The sequence below is a fragment of the Paralichthys olivaceus genome, chromosome 15, assembly GCF_024713975.1.
Source record: "Paralichthys olivaceus isolate ysfri-2021 chromosome 15, ASM2471397v2, whole genome shotgun sequence".
Classification (NCBI taxonomy): Eukaryota; Metazoa; Chordata; class Actinopteri; order Pleuronectiformes; family Paralichthyidae; genus Paralichthys; species Paralichthys olivaceus.
This window is the reverse complement of record NC_091107.1, coordinates 16,853,062-16,879,314: the sequence shown is the minus strand read 5'-3', so window position 1 is coordinate 16,879,314 and position 26,253 is coordinate 16,853,062. Positions and strand designations below refer to the sequence as shown.

At 39.5% G+C, this 26,253-nt stretch overlaps 2 protein-coding genes across 2 annotated transcripts; one reads left to right on the top strand and one right to left on the bottom strand.

Annotated features, from left to right (window-relative positions):
- Nucleotides 1-761: 761 nt before the first annotated feature.
- On the bottom strand, nt 762-12,018 carry tmlhe (trimethyllysine hydroxylase, epsilon). Its single transcript, XM_020085379.2, has 10 exons — nt 12,001-12,018; nt 9,292-9,385; nt 8,617-8,824; nt 8,212-8,554; nt 7,949-8,125; nt 2,976-3,255; nt 2,718-2,837; nt 2,323-2,559; nt 1,513-1,651; nt 762-1,348 (listed from the first exon to the last, which is right to left on the bottom strand). The coding sequence occupies exons 4-10, from the start codon at nt 8,351-8,353 to the stop codon at nt 1,217-1,219; spliced, it is 1,227 nt and encodes a 408-aa protein (XP_019940938.2). The 5' UTR covers nt 8,354-8,554; nt 8,617-8,824; nt 9,292-9,385; nt 12,001-12,018; the 3' UTR covers nt 762-1,216.
- A 198-nt stretch (nt 12,019-12,216) lies between these two features.
- On the top strand, nt 12,217-21,952 carry mpp1 (MAGUK p55 scaffold protein 1). The gene is made up of 12 exons (XM_020086037.2): nt 12,217-12,607; nt 17,096-17,224; nt 17,335-17,413; nt 17,829-17,914; nt 17,995-18,063; nt 19,635-19,831; nt 19,952-20,055; nt 20,145-20,225; nt 20,484-20,564; nt 20,651-20,853; nt 21,001-21,075; nt 21,156-21,952. The coding sequence occupies exons 1-12, from the start codon at nt 12,485-12,487 to the stop codon at nt 21,330-21,332; spliced, it is 1,404 nt and encodes a 467-aa protein (XP_019941596.1). The 5' UTR covers nt 12,217-12,484; the 3' UTR covers nt 21,333-21,952.
- Nucleotides 21,953-26,253: the final 4,301 nt, after the last annotated feature.

Below are 26,253 nucleotides of genomic sequence, written 5' to 3'. Positions count from 1 at the left end.
AGTTAAGTTACTTTCTTGAGATCTTTCGTGTATAATGTGTTTTATCTGTGTTCAGTTATCCATGCCTGTATAAATCTCTCAGTGTTTTCCTTAATCTTTGAGTATTTTCCCTGTTCTGTTTTTGGATTCCGCTGTCTTCTTTACAACCAAATATATGAGTTCATTTTATCAGTCTCTGGAGGTGGCACACTTTCACCAGCTGCAATCATCAAGTCAAAATTTCCAATTTGTCCAAACATTGAAAAACTAAAATGCTTCTTTTGTGTTTCTGGCCAATGTTTGACTGGTGACACACTAAAGTGAACATGGCTTAATATCAAAATAAACATTAGTATGTTATCATAAGTAGATTTACAGAACTAGCATGAATGTGGGCCCTTATTCCTCTTAGTTATCTTTTTCAAGATGTGAATGATTAGCCTGAAAGCTTGGCATTGATTTAACTATAACTATATCACAGAACACTGAGCAGTGACATTATCTTTGACTACAGAATGCAATCACTGAATAAACAGTGGTGGACCTTCGCCTTACATTCACTTCCAATCAGTGTGAGCGAGGAGGCGATCAAAGCATTAGCTTCCTGTGGCGAGAGAACTCGCAGGGAGGCTTCACTTGGATATCAACTTTGGTGGACCTTGAACCATGACATTTGATTTGCTTTGCATATGTGTGACCAGGTCCTTATACTGCATTGTTTTTTTCTAGGCGTTCCTAATAAATTGACCAGTGAGTGTATGTGTTACAGGTGAACAAGTATCTGAATAACAGGGTCTTTATTGATAATATCATATCACACCAGTGTTGTGGAAATTAGAGGATGATTAGGTGACTGAAAAATATGAGACAACTCAGTACAGTGCAAACCTCCATCAATGCCCAACAATCTCCTTATGAAACATTTAAATCCACTAGATCTGGCTTTTTATTTGGATCTGCATTCATTTTCACTCTCATAAATGTCAGTCCCCTAAATACGCCAGGTTTTATTCATTCGGGATAAACAAAGTATTCTCTGAGAAATCAACGAAAATGTTGAAGAAAGTGAAAAACGATTACTGGATCCTTGATCATACCCAATTCCTGCAAAAAATGTACATAAACTTGCTCCATGTGAAAGACTTAGACTGTTCTAAATTTTCTGAAGTGCAGACCTGAGTAATCTTATATTAAAAAAGCTAAACAACAAGGCACAGAAGTGAAGTGAAGTCCAGGATCAGGCCTGCAGGTCAAAGCCACGTGCTGCACTGAGGACGTCATCTCTGGTCAGATAACATCCACACAGCTGCCTCAAGCCAGTGAATGACTCCCTCCCATGCATGACTCGCCAGTTGTCTATGAAAATCACCTAATCAAGAAGAGAGAGGGTATGATCATTAGATGAGAGTGAATTGCATTTAAACTTATATCTCTCTGTTTACATTCCAAAGCCCTAAAACTCCATATTTAATACGTGAGACTGACAGGTGTTGTTTTTTTAGACTGGACTTTTAAAAAGTGTCATTTTCTTACTTTTCCTGGAGTCAGTTTCACCCACAGCTCGTTCTCTGGTCGCCTCAGTTCTGTTGTCAACTCTCGATGTGCTTCATACCATCTCTGGACAACGTCATGGGGGACTGTGTTAATCACTGATCGGTCATAGTTGTTGTATCTGTCAAAAGAAAAAGCACTCTGAGTTTAAATCCTTATTTACTGAATATTCCTTCAAAAAACAAAACCAGAAAGAAAGTCATTATAGTTTCTAAACCAAATCTATATATTTTATTCAGGACAGTAATGAATAACCAAACGAGGAGACTTATAAAGAGTAGTAGTTAGTAAAATTATTTAAATCTCAAGTGATAATCTCATACATGTTGCATGGCCGCAGTTTATGAAGTCACAAAACCTTTAAGGCAGAAGCTGTTTGCTCCCAGTGTGGATATTCACACCCAGATTTTAGCCTCTCCTGAGAAAACATCCATGAGTCACATGAGATTTGGCACAAATTGTTTCCAACTTGTGGTTCTAACATTTTGAAAAGATCTGCTTTACTCAATTCATCTTTTATTAAACCAAAGTTTGTTTTGTTGTCTAAATCTAACAAACCTGAATATTGTACAAAAAGCAACTAGATTTGTGATTCAAAACAAAAATTTGGAAAGAAATACAATGCTATGTTACAATATGTATGAAATTATAGATAAGAGAAATACTACGATGAATAAAATAACATGCTGATTAGGTGGGATTTCAAGACAAACATGAATCTTGTGATAAAATGTATGATCATTTGCTTCTGCTCAAATGTGAGTATGACATCACATTTAAGAACAGACATACCTGATCAGGTAAACTTCATCGTTCCAAGGATAGACGTTTAGCACAGGCCCGACTCCGTTCATGTGGTTTTGGTGGTTGTCAGTGTTTTCAATGTACTCGTGTTTGATAGGCACACGGGAAAGCAGCTCAAAGTTTTCAGGCGACCGCTGCCGTAACTTCTCCGCAGCGTAGAACCCATCTACAAGTAGTGTCCTTCCCCCAGTGCCCTCGTGCTTCAGGCAGTGGAAAACCTGTATTCTGCAAAAACGGTGATATCAAGTAAAAAAGAAGAATAAACAGAGTTCTAACAACTATTATAACAACTTTTTTTGGATCAAATGTCAGTGAAACACAAAAAAAAACCCCTCTTGAGGCTGTTTTGAAACCCCACATCAGTCCATCACTCCTCCACTTACCCACATGGCTCCTGAAAGTAGGAGGTGTCAGTGTGGCGATCCAGGGCCAGCTGGCTGTAGGCGCTGTCCCCTCTGGAATGGTCTGAAGTAAAGCACCACATTCTTCCATACGTGGTCTCTCTGGTGAGTAACACACAAAACACAAGTGTTTTAGGAATAATTGTACAACGCTAGACGTTGTCTGTAACTGCTGTGCTTTGTTAATGCTGAATGTCTTTTGCAAGTGAAAGAGCTTCACTCTACCAGAGGCTAGGATACCTGATGAGGCTGACCCTCTGGGAAACAGCCTCCGTGGCCTCCACTGTAGCTGGGACATCATCTACAAAAGCGATGCCGTACAGAAGATAGTTCTGAAGAAACTTCTTCACTTCGTCATCACAGCTCATAAACCTCTCCCATTTGGCTGATGGTACGTTTTCGTTTTTGTACATGTCTGAGTTCCAAAGGAAGCGTGGCTGGACAGTGCTGTTCTTCTTCCTCTCATAGCTGTTCTGAGCTAACCAGCTCAGGCTGTACTTGGACACGTGGCCATCAGGCCCTGGGAAACAGACATGGAAAACATGGTGTGCATTTAAAACTGTGCTTTTGACTGGTCTTCATTAGTTTTTTATGAAAGTCAATATACAGTATTTATGCATGGAGGGGCCGGAGCCGATCCCAGCTGACTGAGGTACATCCTGGACAGGTCGAGAGAGACAAACAACCATTCACGTCCACATTCACACCAATGAGCAATTTAGAATTTCCATTCAACCTAACACCAACTAACAAGACTTTGAACTGTGGGAGGAAGCGGGAGTATATATAAATACTGATTATTGAAAAGTTTACCATGCAAGACTGCAGTATGGGTAATGGAAGAACACATTAAATGTTTGAGCAGCTGCAAGAATATTTTTCCCACTTTCTTTAACCTTTTAAACTTTTTACATTTTGTTGACTTCTCAGAAAATAGTTCATGGAAGCCAAACTGGTGCCCATGGAGCAAAAGCTTGGACATCCCAAAGCTGTCTGACTCTGAATGCACTGATATGTTATCAACCCTAACCCTAAGCTTCTGGTGATGATTATATTCCTTCCCATGTAGCGCTTCTCATTTTAAGAATTGAATGTTCCAACACCATATCTTCCAGCTCGGTGGAGGGGTCACACAGTTCGGGGCAAGTGTGAGAGCTTAGTGTGAAGCCAGTGTAATTCATTGGCAGGGAACACTGTAGCACCTGTTTCCTTTTCCACACCTGGCTGCTGTGGGACCATTTACTCCTCTTACTTTGAAAAGCGGCAGCTAAATCCCTCATGGCTTCTTTGCCTCTGCGTGCAGCAGCAGCAGGCTCCTGGTGGAGACAGAATGAGGGATGGCTCCAGCTAGTCAGGGTTTTGTACTTAAACTAGTTCAACTCTGTCTGCTGGGGCCACTTGGGGGAACAGCTCAGGGGCTTGTGAGGTCGGCACCATCTGGGTGATTAGGAGGAGGAGGAGGAGGAGGAGGTGCTGTGCTGCATTGTGTGTAGCACGTTTCATCATTTGAAAGGAGAATCCTGCAGCTTCTGTCACCTGGACTACAACAGTAGCTCAGACCCAAGACAACCATTAATCTGCCTTTTCAGATATTACTTGGGTGGTGGCTGTGTCCCTAAATAAATGCATTGAGCAGTGTTAATGGACACAATAGCACAAGAAATAAAACACAGTTTTCTTTGAGTCAAATAGAAAGTATAATTAAGAATAGAATACTTTAAATGCGAAAAGTGAATACACCCCGGGTCAACAACTGTAAAATGATGAAGCCAATGTATCTATAAGATCTGTAATGTTGTACTCTATGACTAAATAAACTGTTTTAAAACAATGAATTTGCAATAAAAGTAAGTACACACATAAATGATATTCCATACTGATGCTCCAGGACATGGATGATTCCAGTCTTGCAGAAATCTGAGGGGAGATGTCTTTCTTCTCAAATAATTCTCTCCAGCTGATGGGATTTTTGTTTTTGTTGCTTGAGCTTCCACTTTAAAACAGTTGAGAGTTTTTCTGTTGGATCCAATTCGAGGAACATTCTAGGCTATAGGTCATAATCACTTCTTGAGACTTTGAGTCTTCATTTAATTTAATATTTGGGTATTCAACTTTGCATTCATTGTGTCATCACCTTTTACACCCATGGAGACCCATATCAGTTGCAATGAATTTGCTGCTAACATTCATTGCCTCCTATCGTGTCCTTTGGCAAAGTTAAATCTGTCAGTTTTGTGAGTAATAGTTTTAATTTTGGATGTCATCTACACAGGTTGATTTCTTGCAATGTCACTAATTCCTGCATATGGTCCTCGTGCAAAATCAGAAGCAGCTATGTCTGTGTCTCTTTTATAGGTAGTATTGTTCTTCTTACACCTCTTGACTGCTGTGGCAACTGTATTTCAGCTTGTTCTTCTACTAGAAAAAGGCAAAGAACACAAAGGAACAGTTTTCACAGCAGCTTGTTCACACATCTTTGCCCTGACAAACTGGTTACAGTTTCCTGCAGATTGTCAGTCTCCTTAATCTCCCCCCTGGAGCCATTTTAGAATGTCTAAGCTCCTTATTAGTGACATATGAGGGAGCATAGAGAGATATGTGCAGAGACAGACCTGTTCAGTCTAACCATGTGTGCAAGGACTTAAGTCTACCGATGTTCTTGTGCCCTCTATTTCTGCTACACTGGTCAGTAAAGAGCTGTTAATGTTAACCGTGGCTGTGTAGCAATAGCAAAAACTTGCATGAAGCCATTTTAAGTGTTTCAATTATGTAGTTGCAGATAAAGGTTGACAATCACACATTACATAACTTTCCTTTAAAGCGTGAATGATGGTTTACAACTTAATCAGTCCTGGTTTAGTTTCATTGCTGACAACACCCTGAGGATCACCTGCCAACAGAGACAATCTTCGCCCAATAAAATCTCATCATGACATGGAGGAAAATTCCACTTCACTTCATACTGTGAACACTGCAAAGATTTTGACCAAAGGTGACTTTATGGCAACAAGATGACACAATATTTTAAATTCTACAAATGTAAATTATTCTAAATATATTTGAAGAAATTAACTGAATCTAAATCAAAACATCTGTAGGATTTGGTAAATCACAATGAATTTCACAAAAAACACACTTACTAATTATCTGAGCAAAGGTTGTTTAGATTTACTATCTATCTGGGTCTAAATTTACTGGGTGAATTTGATTTAGATTTACCAATTATGTGCAAGAAGTTAATTTAGAGTCACTAATAATCTGCGTGAAATTGATTTGGAGTCACTAAATAACAGCCCTTCTTCTGAGTTATATTAACACATTTACATTTACAATGATATTCTATCAGTCACTTTGTGGCCATCATTTTCTAATTTAGAGTTAACTCAATATCATGGCTTTTTAGTGCAACAGTTAACAAAATTTTGGTCCACAGACCACAATGACAAAAAGTAGGTACAACTGCATTTATTTTATACAACTGTGTCCAAACGTTATAATGCAACAGTGTTGAAGTGCAACATGACAAAAATTATAAATACTAAACAGAAGGAGGAGCATAAGAAAACAAAGGCATTTTTATTTTAACTTTAGTGCGTATGAGAAAAATGTTATTTGTATTTCTTCGGCTTTTATTTCAATTTTAGAAAAATAAGTGATTAGAACATCACTGACAATGAAACGGTTGCCATTCCGCTTTTTAACGGGCAAAAGTGGATTTCCAAAATAAATGAATGCAAAATATACATGTATGGTGTACAAACCTTTACCCAACATGCACTGTATGTGAAATGTGCATATGATACATACTTGACAAACTACAGACGACGATTCTTCATACACCTGAAAAGAAAATTATATTATTATTTAGATTGTATACACAGATAACATGGCACAAATTAGAGGTATAATGAAACACAATCAACATTTGTGGGTTACAGGTTTACAACCTTTGTCACCATGATAAGAAAATGATACTAACATTTTTGGAAAGTCTCTCTCTCTTTCTCTCTTTATATATATATATATATATATATATATATATATATATATATATATATATATATATATACAGAAGCAGCGTAACACAAGCTTAACCTGGCATTTTAAAAAAGTGGCATACATCTGTCGTAATCCTGTTTTCTTTATGTGCTTAGTCCCACCACTGTCTCAACAATGGGGGATCTTTTAGAGACATGACACTGTGTGGTTAATGAGCCTCAGTGAATTTTGGATTAACCAAACACACAAAGTGTGTGCACAAAAGCACAGTGACAGACTTTCAATCAAAATGCTAAATTCTAAATATTTCAAAATTTTTCAGTCCTTGCCATATTTTTAAATCAAATTGTAGTGGATGCACAAGTTTCCATGTTAAGCATCATAAACTTGCTAAACTGCTTTAATGTTCATCCACCGCAGAAACCTGGTAAAAGATTTATAAAATAGGTCCTACCTTTGAAATTGGCTACGGCAGTCCCTGGTGTGGCAAGTGATGTTTAAGATCCATGTGGCACAAAAAAAAAGTCTTGGGTGGAAGTTAACAATGATTAAAAACAAACATCTGATTAAACTCTATAAAAGCATTTGAATAGTCAGTCCAAACTACACATACTGTCAAATGTACTATTATTTATTGAGTAAATATTAATTTTACCCAGTCACACTTTTTACAGAGTAGGTCATAGTATCTTCAGGAGTTGCTGAAGTTTAGATACTCCATCCAATCAGAGCTTACTGTCCTTGCTCAACCCTGTCAGAGGTGCGATGCAATATGACGTCAATGTCACATAGATTTTTTAAAGACACTTATTGATAGTGTTGCAAATGCAGTGTCAGATTAGTTCAAATATAAAAATATGTTTGTCAAACACAATGTACACAGAAGAATAAAGAATATAACGTTTTTATTGTAAACCTCCCAGAACTAGTGGCCCTATGGTTTCTGTTTTCTTCATTTGGGGATATTTAATGAAACAGAATTTATTTAAAAGGATGCACCATGTAAGCAAATAATAAACTACATAGTCTGGAAAGCAGAGTTAAACTTAAGAATAATGCAGTGATTCATCCACATTAAACAAATGCAAGGGATCAAAATGTAAAAGGGGCCCCGGGGTCTCTGGGGGCCAAAGTTGCTTGCTTTGCCCTCGTGTAACCCAGACTTTTGTAGTGACTTCACAACTGTGTCATATTCCAGCTCCCCTCAAACTTACACTTGAGGACGAGGCGACCACCCTCCACTGCTGCAGTGTCAGGGCGGATGTTGAGCTCTATGCTGCCGGTGTCCAGGTTCCTCTGGTTGGTTTTGGAGTTGTAGGACGAGGCGGAGCGGCAGTGGTCCCGCAGCCACACGAAGTTCAGACGCATCTGGGTGCCCTCATAGCTGACCACTGGCGGATTCATACATAATTTGAATGTGTGAATGATTTGTTTGTGCAAAGTTGGCCTCACATGCATTTTAATATATAACACTCACCGAGGTGGTTGCTGTGCAAGTCTGGAGCTGCAGGGGTCGCTGCACAGGCGCGGGTCTGCAGCTTGAGCCTCAATGGCGTCCGTGTGTTTCTGAGCGCAGACAGCAGATGAGTCTGCAGCTTCCTCTGCCTCCACACAAACATCCCGAACACAAAACTATGCACACTCAGAGAATATAGTCCAGAGTCAGCGTGCAAGCGCAGAAACGACCCTTTCCAGGAAAAGTTGTATTGCTCTCCCGGCTTCACTGCAGCCTCTCAGCTGGTTACATGATAAACTGATACTGATCACTGAACTCTGCACAGCTCCTGTGAGGCGGTTTAATGTTAGACAGCTCGGACCATCTGTGTCACCGGTGGAGCCGTTTGACGCACGTGTGCGCACCCGGATCTTAAGCTCGGATCACCTCCTCCTCTTGATGAGAGAGATGGAGAGTAGGTGCCTTTCTTCTTTAGTGCTGGTTAAATCATTCCGATCAGAGTAAAGAGGAGAAATTCTCTAGGATCACTTTCTTTCTCACGACCTGTCCTCAGAGCTGCAGACTGAGGTCCTCACGTGCAGCCAACTGTGAACCATGGTGCGCACAGGCACCGTCCACAAAGTGCAACACCTATCTGGAGAGAGAGGGAGGGCGATAGTTAGAAAGTAAGAAATGGAGAATGATAGATAGAAGGGAAATTTAGGATGCAGCAGAAATATTACTATTACTTCATTTTTGTAAATAGTGGTATCACCAGAATCATTTGCTGAGCATTGTCTGCTCTCTGCACCCTCGTTACCCTGATTTATGTCAACTGATATTTAATTGAAGAACTCTATTTAATTCATTTTTGCTTGTATTGTTTTATTTGACAGCTTGTTTTCATATTTGTACATTAACTGTGTAAATCTTTATAACAGCCACAATTTGATTTTGGGTTGACACTTCTTGTAATTTTGTTGTGCTTGCACAATAACAATAAGGTTTCTGAATGTAGTTGCCTGTTGTCTGTAACAAAGTTTGAATAGTGTCATTTTCCCTGTAATGATCTAATTCAGGTGATCTAATCAAAGACGGACAGCTCAATTCATCAGTTCACACCTGACAGTGGAATGTGACTCCACAGCCCCGTTCACACCAGCTGGTAACATCAGTCCTAAGAGATCTGCTCATAAGGGGACAGCGCTGGTCACACCTGGCAAAACATACAAATGCATTTATTTTCACAAAAACCACATTGGTTGGTTTGACCAATTCTGAGTTAACAGACGTTTCCAGTGTCAAAGTGTGTGTGTGTGTGTGTGTGTGTGTGTGTGTGTGTGTGTGTGTGTGTGTGTGTGTGTGTGTGTGTGTGTGTTGTAACAAATGTAGTTTATTTGTCATGGTTTAGTCAAAATTGTTTGCTACCATTCTCGCCAGCAATGCCTTAGTCGTCTGCTCTTTTTCTCTTAAAGGTCCAGTGTGTAAGATTTAGGTGAAAGGGATCTATTAGCATAAATTTAATGTAGAATAATCCTCATGATGTTTTCACTAGTTCGTTTCATCTAAATTGTATGAATTGTACTTTTCTTTACCCAAAGAAAAAGCCCTTTATATCTAAATACTTTATATTTACATCGAGGGGGTCCTCTCTACTGAGGCCGCCATGTTTTTTACATTATTCCAGACTGGACAAACTAAACATCTTTTGAGTTTTTATGACGACTGAAGCTACCACAGGTTCTTTTTCATGTTTGGAAGGAGAATTCTACACACTGTACCTTTAAGGTTATTGCTTTAACCTACAACATAGCTGTATTATAATGTTAGTTTTTGGGTGTGGTACTCCACCTCAGTGATAAATGCTGCAGCTAATCCTGGTGGATGTGAGAGTGAAACATGACACTGAGTACCCGGAGGGCAGATCAGGTCACGATGTTTGTGTGTGATCTGCTTTTGTTTTCACTGTTAAAAATATTCCTGGAACTCAATTTTATGACAGATCAAGAGATATTTCCAAAGGTCTACGACCGCAAGGATGGGTATTAGCAGGAGCAGCAGAAATGAAGATGAAGCCATTATTTGTTTTGTTGGCCTTTCTCATGGGAGAAGAATGTGTACTTGCTCCCTCTGGAGTCTTATCTGAATACCAGTGGTCATGTCCTTACTACAACTGTTTCCCCTCACCGTTGATTACCCTGTGTTTCATAATAGAGATCAGTGGAGCTCAGCTGTTTGTACAGCTCACACTTGACCCTATTTCACATAGCTAGATCCAAAAACAGAACACGAAGTCCAATATAAGAACAAAAACATTATACAGCCTCCAAACAGACTAAATGTGTAACAACAACCTTTCACCTCCGTCTGTCTGGTTTGTTAAGAAGTCATCATTCCTATAAAAAGGAGGTTATGCAAACACTGCAATTTGTATATACAGTCAAATTAAAAGGGGAATATTGTATATATTTCAGGCAAAAATCTCTGATAAGCTAATGGACTCTCCGGAAAATCTGAACTATATCTCTCTTTGCCAAATATGGCATGTTTTGTGAGAAAAATGAATTTTATTTTAGGATCTACGGAATAAAAATGGAAACAATTTGGAAAATGTTCAAACATGTGTCCACATATCAAATTTAAATTCAAACCTCTTCTCTTAAATGTATACAAATGGCTCTGTTATGCATCTGTGTACATGTGCATTATGGCCCCCAGTGCAGGAGGAAGTAGCACTAACACACCCATGAATCTGCAGCACTGTCACCATGTGGCTCAAATCCACTCATGTAATAGTCACTGGTGATTATTGATTAAATGTCTCAGTAGTGCAGCAGTGGCACAGTGACACTGCAGAGTGGTGCGTCGTGTGTGAGCCTCATCCCCAGTGAGCTGCTGGGTCACCGTCACTGTTTTTCTGCTTCCTTGTGGCTCTGCTGAAAATGCTGCGGTAATGCTGCGTTCATTAACCGTCGGAAGTTTAGAACTCTGTGTTTCTTTTCAACATGACTTGCATTACATTACATTAATTCAAATGAGAAATAAAACCAAATTAGTGATACGGCTGATGTTTCATTGTCAGGCATATGTTACCGATAATTATTCTATGTTTAACTCGAAATGAGAATAGACTTCCTTGTCAGCTTGACATTTGATATTTGGATGTTAAGTCAAATCAAACAGAGACGACCATGCTACATACAATTTGATGTGGCAAGGAAAAACAACATCATAGACAGTTTTTATCTGTGAATCCTGGAGTGTGTCAAAACTAACAGAGCTCTTCACAATAAACAAAAAAGAAACATTTAATGAAAACCAAAAACTTACATTACATCTGGTCTATCCATCACTAATCAGTTTTTTTTACCTTTTGGTTTTACTTTTTAGCTATTCTTGTGTTTTACATGTTGTATTCTGATTTTAACGTTTGGTTTTAACTATTTATTATTCTGTTTATTTGTAATATATATTATGAAGAACACAGAGTATAAATAAACATAAGAATAATATGCATAGCACTGGGGCAGCTAGATGTCAGTCTAAAGTGATGGCCCAAATCAAAAAACAAATGCAGGCCTTTTTGGCAAACGTGGTGCTCTAGGCAAGGTGTAGTTCTAAAATTGGCCCATGCGTTAAATGGTGTCACCTTTAATTGACATGTGGTTTTGCTATGGCTCACTTGTGGCCCTGATCTGGCAAACAGGAGTGGACCACCCAATTGCCATTATTGCACGTGATACAGTATGTTGAATGTGGGATGTAAGGCAAGGCAAGGCAAGTTAATTTGGATTGCACATTTCAAGCACAAAGTCATTCAAAGTACTTTACATCTCAGTGCGATGATCGGAGAACTGCGATGATATGAACCATTTCTCGGTGTGAGTGAGGACTCCGGCAGCATTTTTAATCAGCTGCAGCTTTCTGATCCAGACACGTAAATGTGGGCCAAACCTGGGACTGTGTGGAGAATACAACCAGGTCAAAGCGGTGGCGCTGTGGAGCTGGAGTGCTGTGATTTCGGAGCTGACAGGGAGCCCCTGAATGCAGCAGCAGCCTGCCCTCTCAGTCAGTCGCATGTTTACTTGCTTTGTCAGCGGTGTCTTCTCATTCCTCTCTCTCCCCTGCAGCTCATCCAAACCTTGGACTCTCACTCACTTTATCACATCGCCCTTATCAGCGGTTTCTTCTCCCGCAGGCTTTTATTATATCCCCGGCCCTTCCTCCTGCGGACCTTGATCGGAGGGCACATCGGGTTCATAGGTGGGTTTTTTTTCCTGCTCTATCTTTTTTTTTCCGGCCAACAGGGGAAAAGATGACGTTAAAATCCAGTAAGAACGAACCTGCTGTCATCCTGGAGTCCGTCAGCAGCGCGCGGACTGCCCTCTCCGATCTCTACCTGGAGCAGCTCCTGCAAAACAAACCAAAGTGTGACAAGGTACGTGCTGCAGTCGATCTACATCTCTCTAGCTGTTCCTGGGTTTTTGTTTTTGCACCCCCACATATTTTGTTTTTCTTGGGTGTGCATGTTTGCTTCCGGGAAGTGGCGATCGTGGGGGCACATGACATGTTTGTTCGTGGACTTGGATTCTAAAAATAGACCCCAGCTCTGTCTCCACCAAACAACTCACAACTAGGGGGGGGGGTGATCGCAGGGGAACACAGGGTACGATGTGCGATACACAGCCCATGATAATGTCACGACACAGCGATTCTGCGATAATCGATAAATACTGGAAGCCACATCAGGTATCTGTCTAACTAAAGAAGAATATAAAAGGCCCCTAAAGGCGTATAGTGCAGGATTTGTGAATTAATTCGCTTTGTATTCAATTTGGTGCCAGTTTGACAAGGTGAGATGAAACAAACAAAAAAGTTCAAAAAGACTGATCTTAGTTCCCCTTCAACAAACACACTCTGCCCACATGAGCCACACTTCAATGGGAAATAGCCATAAACTGACAAAGCTTTGAACTATATATAGCTAAATGCTAAACAAATATCGTGATTGCTTGTCCAAATCGCACCAAGCTCGACACTGCACTTTCTTTAGCAATTTACAATACATGCAGTGATACATGGCTCACGATAACATCACGATACACAGATTCTCTGGTAATTGATATATTGCTAGACAATCATATAACAATCACTAAGTCTGTCTAATGAAGAAGAACACAAAATGTCCCTAAACCAGTAGAGTGCAGGATTCGTGTTGCTGCAATTCGGTGTCTGTTTCACAGAGGTTAAGACGTACTCAGGTGAGAAAATTGTACAAAAAAGATCATTAAGTCTCATCTTAGGGCCTTTTAGTCTTGAACAAATACATGTGCCTTCAAAACTTAATATATATATAACTAAATACAAAATACAGATATTTTTTACCACTCCTACATAAACATGTCGATCTGTCTTTTCTCATCTAAGTCTGTATATTAGTTCATTCACCTCTCTAGTATTACACAGTCAGCCTCAACTGGAGTCCAGTAGACATATCATTGGCAAATTTCACTTCTGCATTTCCTCCAAAAAACTGCTTATGGAAGTCATATGACAGATTAGAGAAAGCGTAGGCTGTATCACATGTCAGGGAAGGGGAATGAGTCAGTAAGACAGTGGCATGGAGCCATACAATTTATCGGCTATTAATTGTTAATCCCTTAATAATCATGTGAACATGTGACTGTCACGTCGTTCATCAATGGGCCTTTTTCCACCAGGACAGTGCAGTGTAATGCAGGATAATAGAAAACATTTGGAATGTAAACAAACTTATTTTCATTTTCAGCAGTGCTGTTTAATTCTGCCTGTGGGGCTGCAGATGAAAAATTAATGTCAACAGTGAAGCGGACGCCATGCAGGTTGTTTACTACATCACACAGTGCCAGGCCTTTGTTCCAACTTGTTTTCACGCTGAGGGAAGGATAATGTTTTAAAAAGCCAACTGACTGTGCCTTCAACATGGGGAAACACCTTGAAAACCCACAAAGTTTAAAACAGCCGCAGCCCCTCTCATGGGGGTGAAATTAAAATCCTCGACGGCCTCCGGGCTCAGATCTGCCAGCCGGTGATACTGAGGGAACTCTTTGTGCTGAACAACTTCGAAGAATTTCAACAGTCAGCACTGGAGCCACAGAGGGAAACGGTGAAGGGAAGAAACTCCTTTCCTGTTATCAGCACTTTTGTTTTTTGTTCTATAGCCTTGAGCTGTGATCAAGCCAGTTTGTTCCTCTGCTCGATGCTGATTTGTGAAATCATTGTCTTAAATGAAGTCACATGATGCATTCTTTCTCAGTGGAGACTGTAGCCTGTGAAAGGTCAGGGGTGACTCACTGTAGCTCTGGATCCTTTATCTTTATTCTGGTCGAGACTCAGCCTGTTCTGCTCTGTTTACTGCAGAGTGGTTTTGTCCTGTCTCCAAAAACACTCCTACATAGAACATGCACTTCTTTCCTTTAAACTCAAGGACAAGTACATGACTATTAATTTAGCCACACTGCAGTCACCCTGTCAGACCTGAAATTAAAATCCTTACAAGTTTGGACAAATCCTGCTTTAGTCACATGAGCCCCAGCATGAGATAAATAACTGTCTTACTTCATTTTCCTGATCAATTCAAAGAGCCTGTAGCTGTTTAAGATTCGAGTTTGTCCTTTAGGGCTTTAATCTGCACTGTTAGTTCCCATATAGGTCCAATATTGATCTTCATTTGTGTTCCTTTAAGTGATCAATACATCGTATCCTGTTGTCATGGAGATCCACCCTAAATGCTACACAGGGTTGAAGGGATTAATAATTAATATTTCATGACTGGAACAACAAATCACCTCAAGATGACGGAAAGATAAGACAGAGAGCGATTGCACTGTAACCTAATCAGTCGTATTAGATGATGGAACCAAATTTCAGGAAACAAGTAGAAGAGCATAAACGAGTTTTTGTAACGTATTTATCTCCTCCAGAGATTCTCTGTCTGAAATGCAGCGTCACATTCTGCTTGATCTAGCCCAGATAAAAGGACGAGCAAACGTCCAGAGCAGGAAGCGCTCCGCTCTCTCCTCAGTGCAGTCTGCCTTTCATCCATTTGTTTGTTTATTCTCTTGATACCCCACCCCACCACACGCACACACACACACACACACACACACACACACACACACACACACACTCACACTGGTATTCAGGTTTCTGAAAGGGTTTCCTGGCTCTATTGACACCGTGTTGACTGTTAACACAGATTGGAACACATTGTGACAAAGCACGTGAAAAGTGTTCTGTGTGTGTTCTATCTCTTTAAGTTACGGGGCTCATTTTCATTGCCATGATGAGACGCAGTTACTGTAAAAGGCTTTTAAATGCTAATGCTAATGCTAATCTAATCACACACGTGAAGGGTGATAAGATTCAACCTTTAGATTTGACCTTTGTCACCTGCTCACAGTGCTGAGGGTGAGCATTACATCATCTACATGAGAATATAATTAGTCCTGTTTGTCATGGGCACATTCCCACCAACACAGTCTCAATTACTTCAGAGGACATTACATTGACTTGCATTGATTAGGCTATGTGACTCCCCAGCCGCTCTACTTTTAAGGTGCTCACTAAGCTTTGTGGCTCATCACATTATGTTACATGAGTCATGAGATTACAAACATTGACACAGATCCACAAATCTGTATTTCCTCTTTTCTCTGGAGCAGCTTTAAATGCTCTGCTCCTTGATAGCGAGTAAAACAAGCTTTGGATTTACGTCGTGATTTTTATCTGTAGTGCCGTACAGGGCCCTTTCATGTGAGGATGTAATTCCATCTGTTCGCCTCATCCAAAAGATTCCTCCTGGTCTCAGCCCTGACATATAACAGCACAAGTGTTGCAAAATAACTATCATGGTTCACAGAACAACACCCGGCAGTCTATCATGCCTCTGACGCTCAGGCCTGTCTCGATTCTCCAGTGATCCAAAAATAGGAAAACAAAAATTGCTAGATCACAAGATCGTCTGCCACTGTTTACTAAATCATGATTTCGTTATAGCCTCAGTTTTATACAGTGCACTCACACAAGAACAATTGTACCAAACTGCTGTTATGGGCAGTATTGTGGGGCAGAGGTGGAGGAGGACGATAATGACATTTATTGGTTTATAGTAGTGCTGATGCTGGAAGATGCATTTCTTTTTTTATTTTTTGCTTAAGGACTGCTGATGTGTCATTTTTGTGCAGACATTTTGTGCTGATGCATGTCATCATGTCGCTTTAGTGACTGTTTTCTGAACCTTTTGATAATGTGCATTCATTGTTCTGTTACACGAGTGCTGTCCACATACAGAATATCTACTTAATTTACTTCCCAGGACTTTTTTATTTTGTATGATCCCTCGTTACCTTACCTTACTACAGAGCACTGAGACAACCTCTGTTGACACTGTGCGGACGGTGGATTCACAGCTATCAGATTACATTAGTGTCAGTGTGAAAGTACAACATGAATCCACAAAGTCACTATTTGCTTGTTTGTTTTATTCCCACACCAAACTTTGATTCATGCAGATTTTCCAAGAAGAATCTGTTTCCTTACATTAATGCGATGATGACCTGTTGAGCCTGGTGGTATCCATGACCACATGAACCTGGTGGACCAGATCCCTGGATGGGGTTAATGAGGTGTTATAACGCCGGGTTAATTTTCAACCTTGAACATATGTTGAAACTGCAAATAAAACATGGCTGTTGGCGTACATCAGCAGAGAGGTTTCACTGCAGTTATTGGAAATACCAGTGTGTTATTGATCAGATGAACCGACTGATTCTTTGGAACAATGTTTTTTTAAATTAACAGCATGATATTAAAGCAAAGTTCCTTCCATAATGATAAAATAAGAGATGTTGAATATCTTTTTTTCCTCTCCTTCTTTTGTTAACAGGCAACTATGCAAACATATGAGAATAAGGGAGCTGAAGTTTTCACCAACGGCAGCACGAAACACATGAATGGTACAGACCTGACCAGGATGAAAGAAGTAGCATTTGAAAAGAATCCGTCAGAGCCAATGGTGAACTATCGGCCTTTATACACACTTACATGCCCCAACAAAAAATATATGCATATTTCCAGGATTGTGTTTTGCTGATTCCTCCTCACTATCTGTGTGTTTGCCTGTAGGGGGTCACCCTAAAGCTGAACGACAAACAACGGTGCACTGTGGCCAGAATACTACATGGGGGTATGATCCATAGACAAGGTATGAAAATCACATATTTATATGTTTGGGCGAGTGGGTTGAAGAAAGTTCTATATATTAGTTTGGTTCTAATTGTGTTTTTTTCTTCTTATTTTTAGTTATTTGTGGGCAAACTGTAAAATATAAAATCTCAATTATATTATTTAGTTGTAAAGGTTTAATAAGGACTTCTTATGAATCATTTGCCAATATTTATATATATAAATCCATAATGGTCCGACTCTAATATTCTGTCCCAGTGGATGCAGATCAGTTTTAGCAGGAGCATGTGTGTGCACTGGGGGAGGCCTACCTCATATCCTGATGAGTGGCTGCATTATAAATGATTCTCAAACATGATTACCTCAGTAGTTGCTAGTGCATATTTGGACTATAACAACTGCATTGTACACTTGTGGTTTCTTCTTCTCTCCAGGGTCCTTACATGAAGGGGATGAAATAGCAGAAATCAATGGGAAAAGTGTAACAAACCAAACTGTAGACCAGCTACAAAAGATTCTGGTAGGTTGATACCATATAACTTAGATAAGAAAATATATTTTGGCTCTATGGTTAATGGTAATTATTTTTTTTACACACAGAAAGAAACCAATGGTGTCGTCACAATGAAGATCATTTCCAACCAGCAGAGTCGATCCCGGGCCTGTGAGGTAGTAACATGAGTGGCACAATAAGCACTTGTGCATTTGCATTGTGTTGCATTAGCGTTCCACTCAGACGGGACGTTGTGTTGATGGGTTTGATTGCTTTTCGTTTCATCTTTTCTTTGATCTGAAACCTTTTGTTTAAAAAAGCATTTTGTTCTTTATTAGGTGAATCTTCTTTTAGTCAATGAACAACCCAGGTGACTATAAAATTAAGAACATCACTCACATTAGTTTTGCTAGCTTGACTTGAAACACTGTTGTAGTATGTTTCATTCTGCCATCAACTGGTCACAACACTTCCTTCTCTCCAACAGCCAATCACGAGCAGCGTAAAAATGCTCGCTGGACATGGACATTACTATGTGATAGGAAACGTGGATTTAAAAGAGCTTTAATATATGTGCCTGCATATTATATTGTATTTGGTGATGTTGTACTTGTCTTAATACAGTTTATCACTGATTTCATTTCTGTTTTTGCTGTGGCCAGTGATAGCAGTCGACTTAAAAGCTTGTAGTCCATTAATCAGTAGGCGTAGTTAATATAATTTGCAAACTTATATCCCCTATGAACATTAGTGTTGGTGACCCAGATCACTCCAGTGCTCCCACAGCGTGTCTGTGTATAACCACCACTGGAGACACTTTGGACGAATCCACAAATGTTCATGAACTCTACTAACAATACTAATAATTTACCCTGCGGACAGTTTACACGTGGTCCTCAAGCTCATCTCTATAATATATAAACGTTATATAAAATGTATATACCCAGAGCAGTTAATGTTCTAATCCTGGGTTTCCATAAACAAAACCTTTTTTAGCTGAATGATTGGTTAACGTTAAAAAGACAACAAATTAGTTGGCAGCACAAATAGACTTTCAATCCTGGAATCTATCACTTGGATAAAGTTGCTCTTTCAATTTGAACTGTGTAAGATCTTGACATGAACGTGTATATTCTGTTTGAGGGTGAATTTCCTATTTAACATTTGTAGATTCCAAACATACTGTTAGTACATGCTGAAGACCCACGATGAGTATTTAATCTCTATGATGCTTTCACAGTCACTGAAGTCCGGTTGGTATATGAGTATACTGTATGTTTATAGAAAATTATATTTTGTGCATTGTCACACAACCCATTGTTAGACAGGAGTTGTTGGGGTTTTGAACATGTGTTCAACATGTATCCCATTTTTATGGCTTAAACCATTAAGAAAAACAAAATGTTGAACCTGTATCTCCATTCGAGTTATAATTCAGGCGCATTTATCCCTTCACAACAATTATTCATAAAAAAACATTTTCCCTGCAAGAATCTGGCTTAACAGGCAAATCATAACTTGAGAAAATGCCCCAATTCATTCAGAGATAGAAAAAAAAATGGAAAAAAGTAAAACTAATTTTTGCTCAGCTGTAACAAACACATTTCTATCAGTGACTGTATCTAAAGCTGAGCTACAGTTGGCAATAGGAGATTATTAATCACATGGGGAAGGGTATATATACATTTCAGTTCCAAACACCAGATATTTCCACTTTTAAATTCAAAATATTTGCTCTGAAATTCAGATGTACATGAGGGCCCAGTTTGACTATGACCCCACCAAGGATGACCTCATCCCATGCAAAGAGGCTGGACTGAAGTTTAAAACTGGTGACATCATTCAGATCATCAACAAACAGGATCCCAACTGGTGGCAGGGCAGAGTGGAGAGCAACACTGCGGACTTCGCTGGACTAATACCTTCCCCAGAGCTCCAAGAATGGTAAACAGCTCCGTCATACAATGTGACAATTAATCCTGAAGTGCTTAACATCCCAAGCCAAAGACCTCCGAACTGTGTGAACTGTTCCCGGCTTGTGCTAAATCTGTGTTTGTGCTGCAGGAGGGTGGCCAGTAAGAGCAAGGCCAGAGAGGGCAGTCAGTCCTGCAGCCCGTTTGGGAAGAAGAAGAAGTGCAAAGACAAGTACCTGGCCAAGCACAGCTCCAGTGAGTGTCTCACTGGAATCTCTTACTGCACTTCCTCTCAGATGTGCTGTCATGTGATTTTATCTGACATAAAATCTCTTCTTTTACAGTTTTTGATCAACTGGATGTGATTTCTTATGAGGAGGTTGTTCGGCTCCCGGCTTTTAAAAGAAAAACACTTGTGCTAATTGGTGAGTTTCCAAATTTGGATATATCAATAATTTCATATTCTTAAAAATAAAATAATGTCTGATCATCCTCACTGAAAAATGTCAACATATGTTTTTGGAACTTCACAATATATCTAATATATCTATAGTATATGATTTTTGTGTAAATATTATAAATATTTTAAATAATTTTTAGGTGTTATATCAATTTCTGTGCAGATGCAAAAGTTAATATTTGATTAAAAATGTCCTTGCAAGTAAAAATTATGCTCCTTTTAGGTGCACCTGGTGTAGGAAGGAGACATATCAAAAATGCACTATTGACCAAATACCCGGATAAATTTTCCTACCCAGCACCACGTAAGTAGACGCACATGCTTACCCACATGAGCAGCAGCAAATGTTTCCAAACTGTCCTTTTTCTTATTCTTTCATTTCCTACACAGACACCACCAGACCCCAGCGTAAGGATGAGGAGAACGGGCAGGAATATTATTTCATCTCCAACGAAGCCATGACCAAGTGCATCTCTGGGAATGAGCTGCTGGAGTACGGAAGCTTCCAGGGAAACATGTTTGGCACCAAAATCGAGACCATCCAGAAGATCCATGAGCAGGAAAAAATCGCCTTGGTGGACGTGGAACCACAGGTCAGCATTTACAGGGTCTTCAGGAAAGAAAGGAAACATTGTAGTCTGAATTTTTCAACACTGCCCATAGGTTGTAAATGTTTTGTTTTGCGCATGCTCCAAATGGAAACACTCAAACTTAATTCTCCTCTTCATCTTTTAATGTAGACCCTGAAACTCTTGCGGACGGCTGATTTTGCGCCCCTTGTGGTGTTCATCGCTCCGACCAACACAGCTTCCCAGGTGCTACACCTATATCAGAATATGCTCAAATATCCTCAAAGACCAAACTCCATCCTCACCCTCTGTGTCTTGTGTCCTAGATGGAAAACCTGCTGATGATCCAGAAAGAGTCGGACGCCATTCTGACCACGTTCGGACACTTCTTTGATGTGGTTCTCGTCAACAACGACGTGGATGAAAGCGTCAAAGGTGTGGAGGAGGCCATGGAGCGTGCCACCTCCACCCCGCAGTGGGTGCCTGTATCTTGGGTGTACTGACGGCCGTCCGGCTCCAGTGTAGCACCTTTAGTTTGATGAAAAGCAGTGCAATATCACTCTCACTTACCTGAAACCTCTCAGTTAGTGATCTCCCAGTCGTGTTTGGGGTTTTACTATTTGGTTAATGTTGATTGTCACAGAGATTTTTTCCACAAGTGCATCCAAAAAAATAAGCAATATGTAGAAAGGTTTATTTTAGAAAGTGGAGAACCTCACCAGGGATGTTTTATTTTGGTGGTTTATATGTTTGTGCTTCAGGCTTTTGGGATAGTTTTGGTGCCGCACACCTTTTGTGATGCTTGGAACGCGAGCGAATGCAAAATAGGACCACAACTGTGAATGAAATCCTCACTTTTAAATAAGGATTTTGTCATGTAAAACATCGATTCTGGATTCTTTCTCTTCATCCTCATTAAACTGTGCCATGAAGTTGATATTCTGAAACTGTCTGTCCATGCAGTGTGTGTAACTCCATTCTGAGACAATGTCCTCTTACACAAAACCTTTCAGTCAGTCAGTGACATCCTTTCTTGTCTGATCTCATAAAAAATTGTATACCTCATGGGATACTGTAAAGGCACTTTCAAACAGAAAATAAATTTCCCTGCTCTGTTGCAACAGCATCGTCTACTGTTTTTCAGATAGAAACCTGTTCCTCAAAGCCCTCGGGGGGGGGGTGGCAGTTTAATGTCAACAGAAAATTTCCCAAGTACTAAAAAAAATCCTTCCATTCGTTGCACAAAGGAACATACGTCAGTGTCCATAAGGAGCTAAACCAGAGACGTAACTGAACTGTAAATGTTGATATATGCTAAGAAACATTTGTCTGCTGCCTCTGTGGTTCCTCACACTTAAAATCTCTCCACTAATATTTAAGAGCAGGAGAATTGTTGGGGTGGGGGGTTCATTTTTTCAGGGAAAAAAGCTCATAGCTTTGATCAGTTATAGATCAAGACCTGGATCTGTACATGTATCTTCCACATTACCAATCCTCCCTCGTCCACAGTGGAGGAGAGATTCTTGCAGGTTATATGTGACAATGGATTTGTTCAGAGTCTCCATCCTTAATTTCCTGTTGCATGGCTGGAGATGTCTTCTTTATTAACTCAAAATATATCATTCTATGGTGAAAAACTGCTTTTATGGTCTCTTGTGTTCACCAAACTGAAGGTACAAAAATATGTTGTGTTGCAAACATCTGAGATCATTCCATTAGTATGAATTAGTTACATTTAATATTCAGAAATAATTATCAAATGAGACAGGGAGGAGGTAGATGTACTAATGGACGCAAAATGATCATTAAACAACTCTGCAATTTAAGTGTTAGGTCTTTAATCAAGTGATGCAGGAACATATTATCATAGTTATTCCCATAACCAACTAATTCATTTAGATATAAATATTAAATTAGAGAGAAACTATCAAAGGAAATTACATATAGATAATTAGACTTATTAAAAAACAGCACAATATGAATTTAAACACATAATTAACAAAAAAGACAAAAGACTTTAATGGTGGGGAACAGCCTCTAAAGCAGCACCCATAAATACATGTAGTGTTGGCAATGAAACTAAGCTGTCTAATGACGCCATCATGTGGCTGTCTGCACAACCACAGCCACTCAGAACACAATATGTGTTACTCTCACCCCATGAACTAACACACTGAATCTATGTGCTATTTTGGAAACACACACAATTATTATTTTTTCTTTTGTTAAGTATTTTGTGAATTTGATTTGTGTATAAGGCATTTAACCAGTATTATTATCATGGTTATTTCATGCATGATAAATCATTATCATAAGACAGACAGTTCTGAGGAAAATAATTGACAATATAAAATACAGAGTAAATAATTGCAATAAATGTATTATACAGCCCATCACCAGAATGGGGATTAAATAAGGTGATAATTAACTAAACAAATATGAGTGAATATGTCAGTAGTCAGACAGAAGCTCGGAAATCTTTGTTCATCTTTCACATTTGAACTATTTTTTAATCAAGTTTCAACACAGTTACTTGAGGATTAGCTGTTCATTTAATTATTAACCACAGTGCTGGTAATTAAACACTTCAGCTAATCTGTTCCCCTGCTCAGATAAACACTTTTGTATGAAGTTTCTTGCATAATCATCTAGATAGTGAACACATATGTAGAACTGCAGCGCTTGGCTCAGATCATCTTTAGAGTTTCTCAGATGTTTATAATTGTAACATGCAGGTCAAGAAAAAAAGCAGGATTTGAATTCAGTATTTGTTTTCATTTAACCATGTTACACAGTTGTCAGAGTGGCAAAGCCTCTTTAAATAATCTCACATTCAGCTGCTTCGTTTCACTGCTGATTCGAGGCCCTCGTCTAAATCAGCATGTAGGTATTTGTTAGCTGTGAAGCATGTGATTCACAGACTCCTCCACAAATCCTGAGGATAATAAACATGCTATTCACCCAAGTTTAGTCAGACTATTCTGAGTACACACACACAGAACACATGTAGTCGTGCCTCTGAGGTCATTACATTGACTTACATTGATTTCTTGAAGACCAACTCTAACCTTAAACATTATTATAACTTAACTAACTCAGATTCAATGATTTACAATATATAGACTTGTTTTTTGTCCCCACAAGGAAGATTAATCCCCATAATGTGACTGCACATGAGTAATACTTGGACATACACATTCAGGTATCTTGTTTAATTGGAGTTCGGTGTAAATAGATTGGTTTTATTCACGTAAGATTTCAGCCTGTGTCAGTTGATGTGTCATGGTAGCTTTGGTGTGCACATGGCTCTCTCCTGAGCCTGATTCAACAGACGCTGCTTGTTTAAACATTTATCTCATTGCAGAATTCTTTTATGATCACACCAACCAATCGAGAAAGAAACACGAACATGTATGTATGTACAGATGGGTGACAATGAAAAGAAAACCCTGAGTGGAGAAACAGGATGAGCAATGTCCTCAATGAGGCACGAGACGTCACTGATTGGTTTGATGAGTATGAGAATGATGTGAATCACACTATGGCCTTCCCACTCAATCCAGATGAACACCTATGAGAGATTTTAGTTCTACAAAGATCTCTTCACCATCATCAATACAACAATCCTTTTTTTACATCGACTGTTGACCGTTGACCCCTACCTTCTTTGTAGCTGATAATTTCATCAGCTTCTTTTATTGTCGTTAACTTAACTCATTTCTTATCCTTCATTAAGCTCCCTTATATCTTGTTCCTGTCTGTGTGTGTGTTTTCTTCAGGCCGTTTCAAATTAATTGCCCCCAGTGTGATAAAGTTATTTGAATTTAATAAAACTGAAGGAACATATAAGGGAACATCTTTTAGAGGAATGGTGTTTCTTTCCGGTAAAGTTGCAGACACTTGTAGAATTTGTTCTAAGGCACACTGGCTACACCTCACTATGACCCCTTATATTGGGGTTTCCTTTAATTTGTCACCTAGTTAGCATCGTTAGGCCAAAGGCCTTTTATGCCATCCCACATGGTAGAATTGTTTTTGCCCAGAAACAATGTCACCTGGCCTGTATACTAAATGATGGCACTTCACACAGTTCACTCTTGTTTGCCAGATCTGGCCCACAAGTAAGAAATATCAATATCAAAGGTGGCCCGAATTAGTTTTGTGCTATTTGGGCCATAGTCACAATTTACCACATGGGCCACTTTAGGTTACATCCAGATGACATGTTGCTTAGAGTCCTGCATGTTTTGGGGGATATTTGGGCCACTTTTGCTATTTTACAAGTTGGCAATGTTAGGCTCACATTCATTATGTCTGAGCCACAAGAAGGCAAGAAATGACGCATCATTGCCGGAAGTGGCTCACATCCAAATGTTTTCTGGGATGCTCTCCAGGTCGGATTTGACAAAGCATAACCTTTATCAGAACATAGAAAAAATAAATAAATAAAAGAAAAATCAGTCATTATACTCTGATCATACTCTTTAAATTCTATAATTTCAATAAATATTTTAAAACAAGAATTTGTAAGATTGAAATAATTTCAATCCAATTTAATCTGTAATTGTATTCCTCCTTACAAAATTATAGAGAAGCACAACACTTCCCATATAATAGAATAGAGTAGAATAGCGCTCCATTTGGTGCATGGTACACTTCATATACAGAAAAAAGACACAAGATATTCCATACACACTGCATACCATACACATCAGTAATCTAAAGTGCCATCGATCTCAGAAAACATAAAAAATGACATAAAAACGTCAAACTTATAGTTCAGTCTTAGTTTATTATGCCATTGATCGTCACATCAGATCCCATCTAATTTCTGGGAAGAATTGATACCCATCCTCCATTTACTTATGAAGTATTTACATTTCTATTTTACTTTGCTTGGGAAACTAGAGTCCCCATCACATCATAGTCTAAGCAGTGAGGGTCACCAGGGCCCCAGGGGCAAAGCTTCAGAACATATACTCACACATTTGAATGTACTACAGCATTAATATAATGCAGACCACTGTCAGTCTGAAACAGCAGAGGAAGAAAACAAATATTGGTCAATTATACTACATCTATATTTACTATGAATGATAACCAGGCACCTACAGCGAGCCTCGCCACACCCCCTCTCCAGGAACGCCATTTTGTTGACACACAGACTCGCCATCACAAATAATCTCCTTTAGTGGAGTTTAGAAAACCAAAGCACGACCCTGACATGTAACGTGTGTGAGGGGGAACACTCCCTGAGACCCGCTGCCACTGTGTGCGGATAGAAAAGCGGCGCAGCTCCGAACATTACTCCGCTGTTTACAGTCTGCGGCCGCCCGCTTCGACATGAAACTCTCCCCGATTGACGTCACCGAGCCATCTTTGTCCAGCTAATCCAGGCGCCTGTTTATTCCTCCTCCATCACAG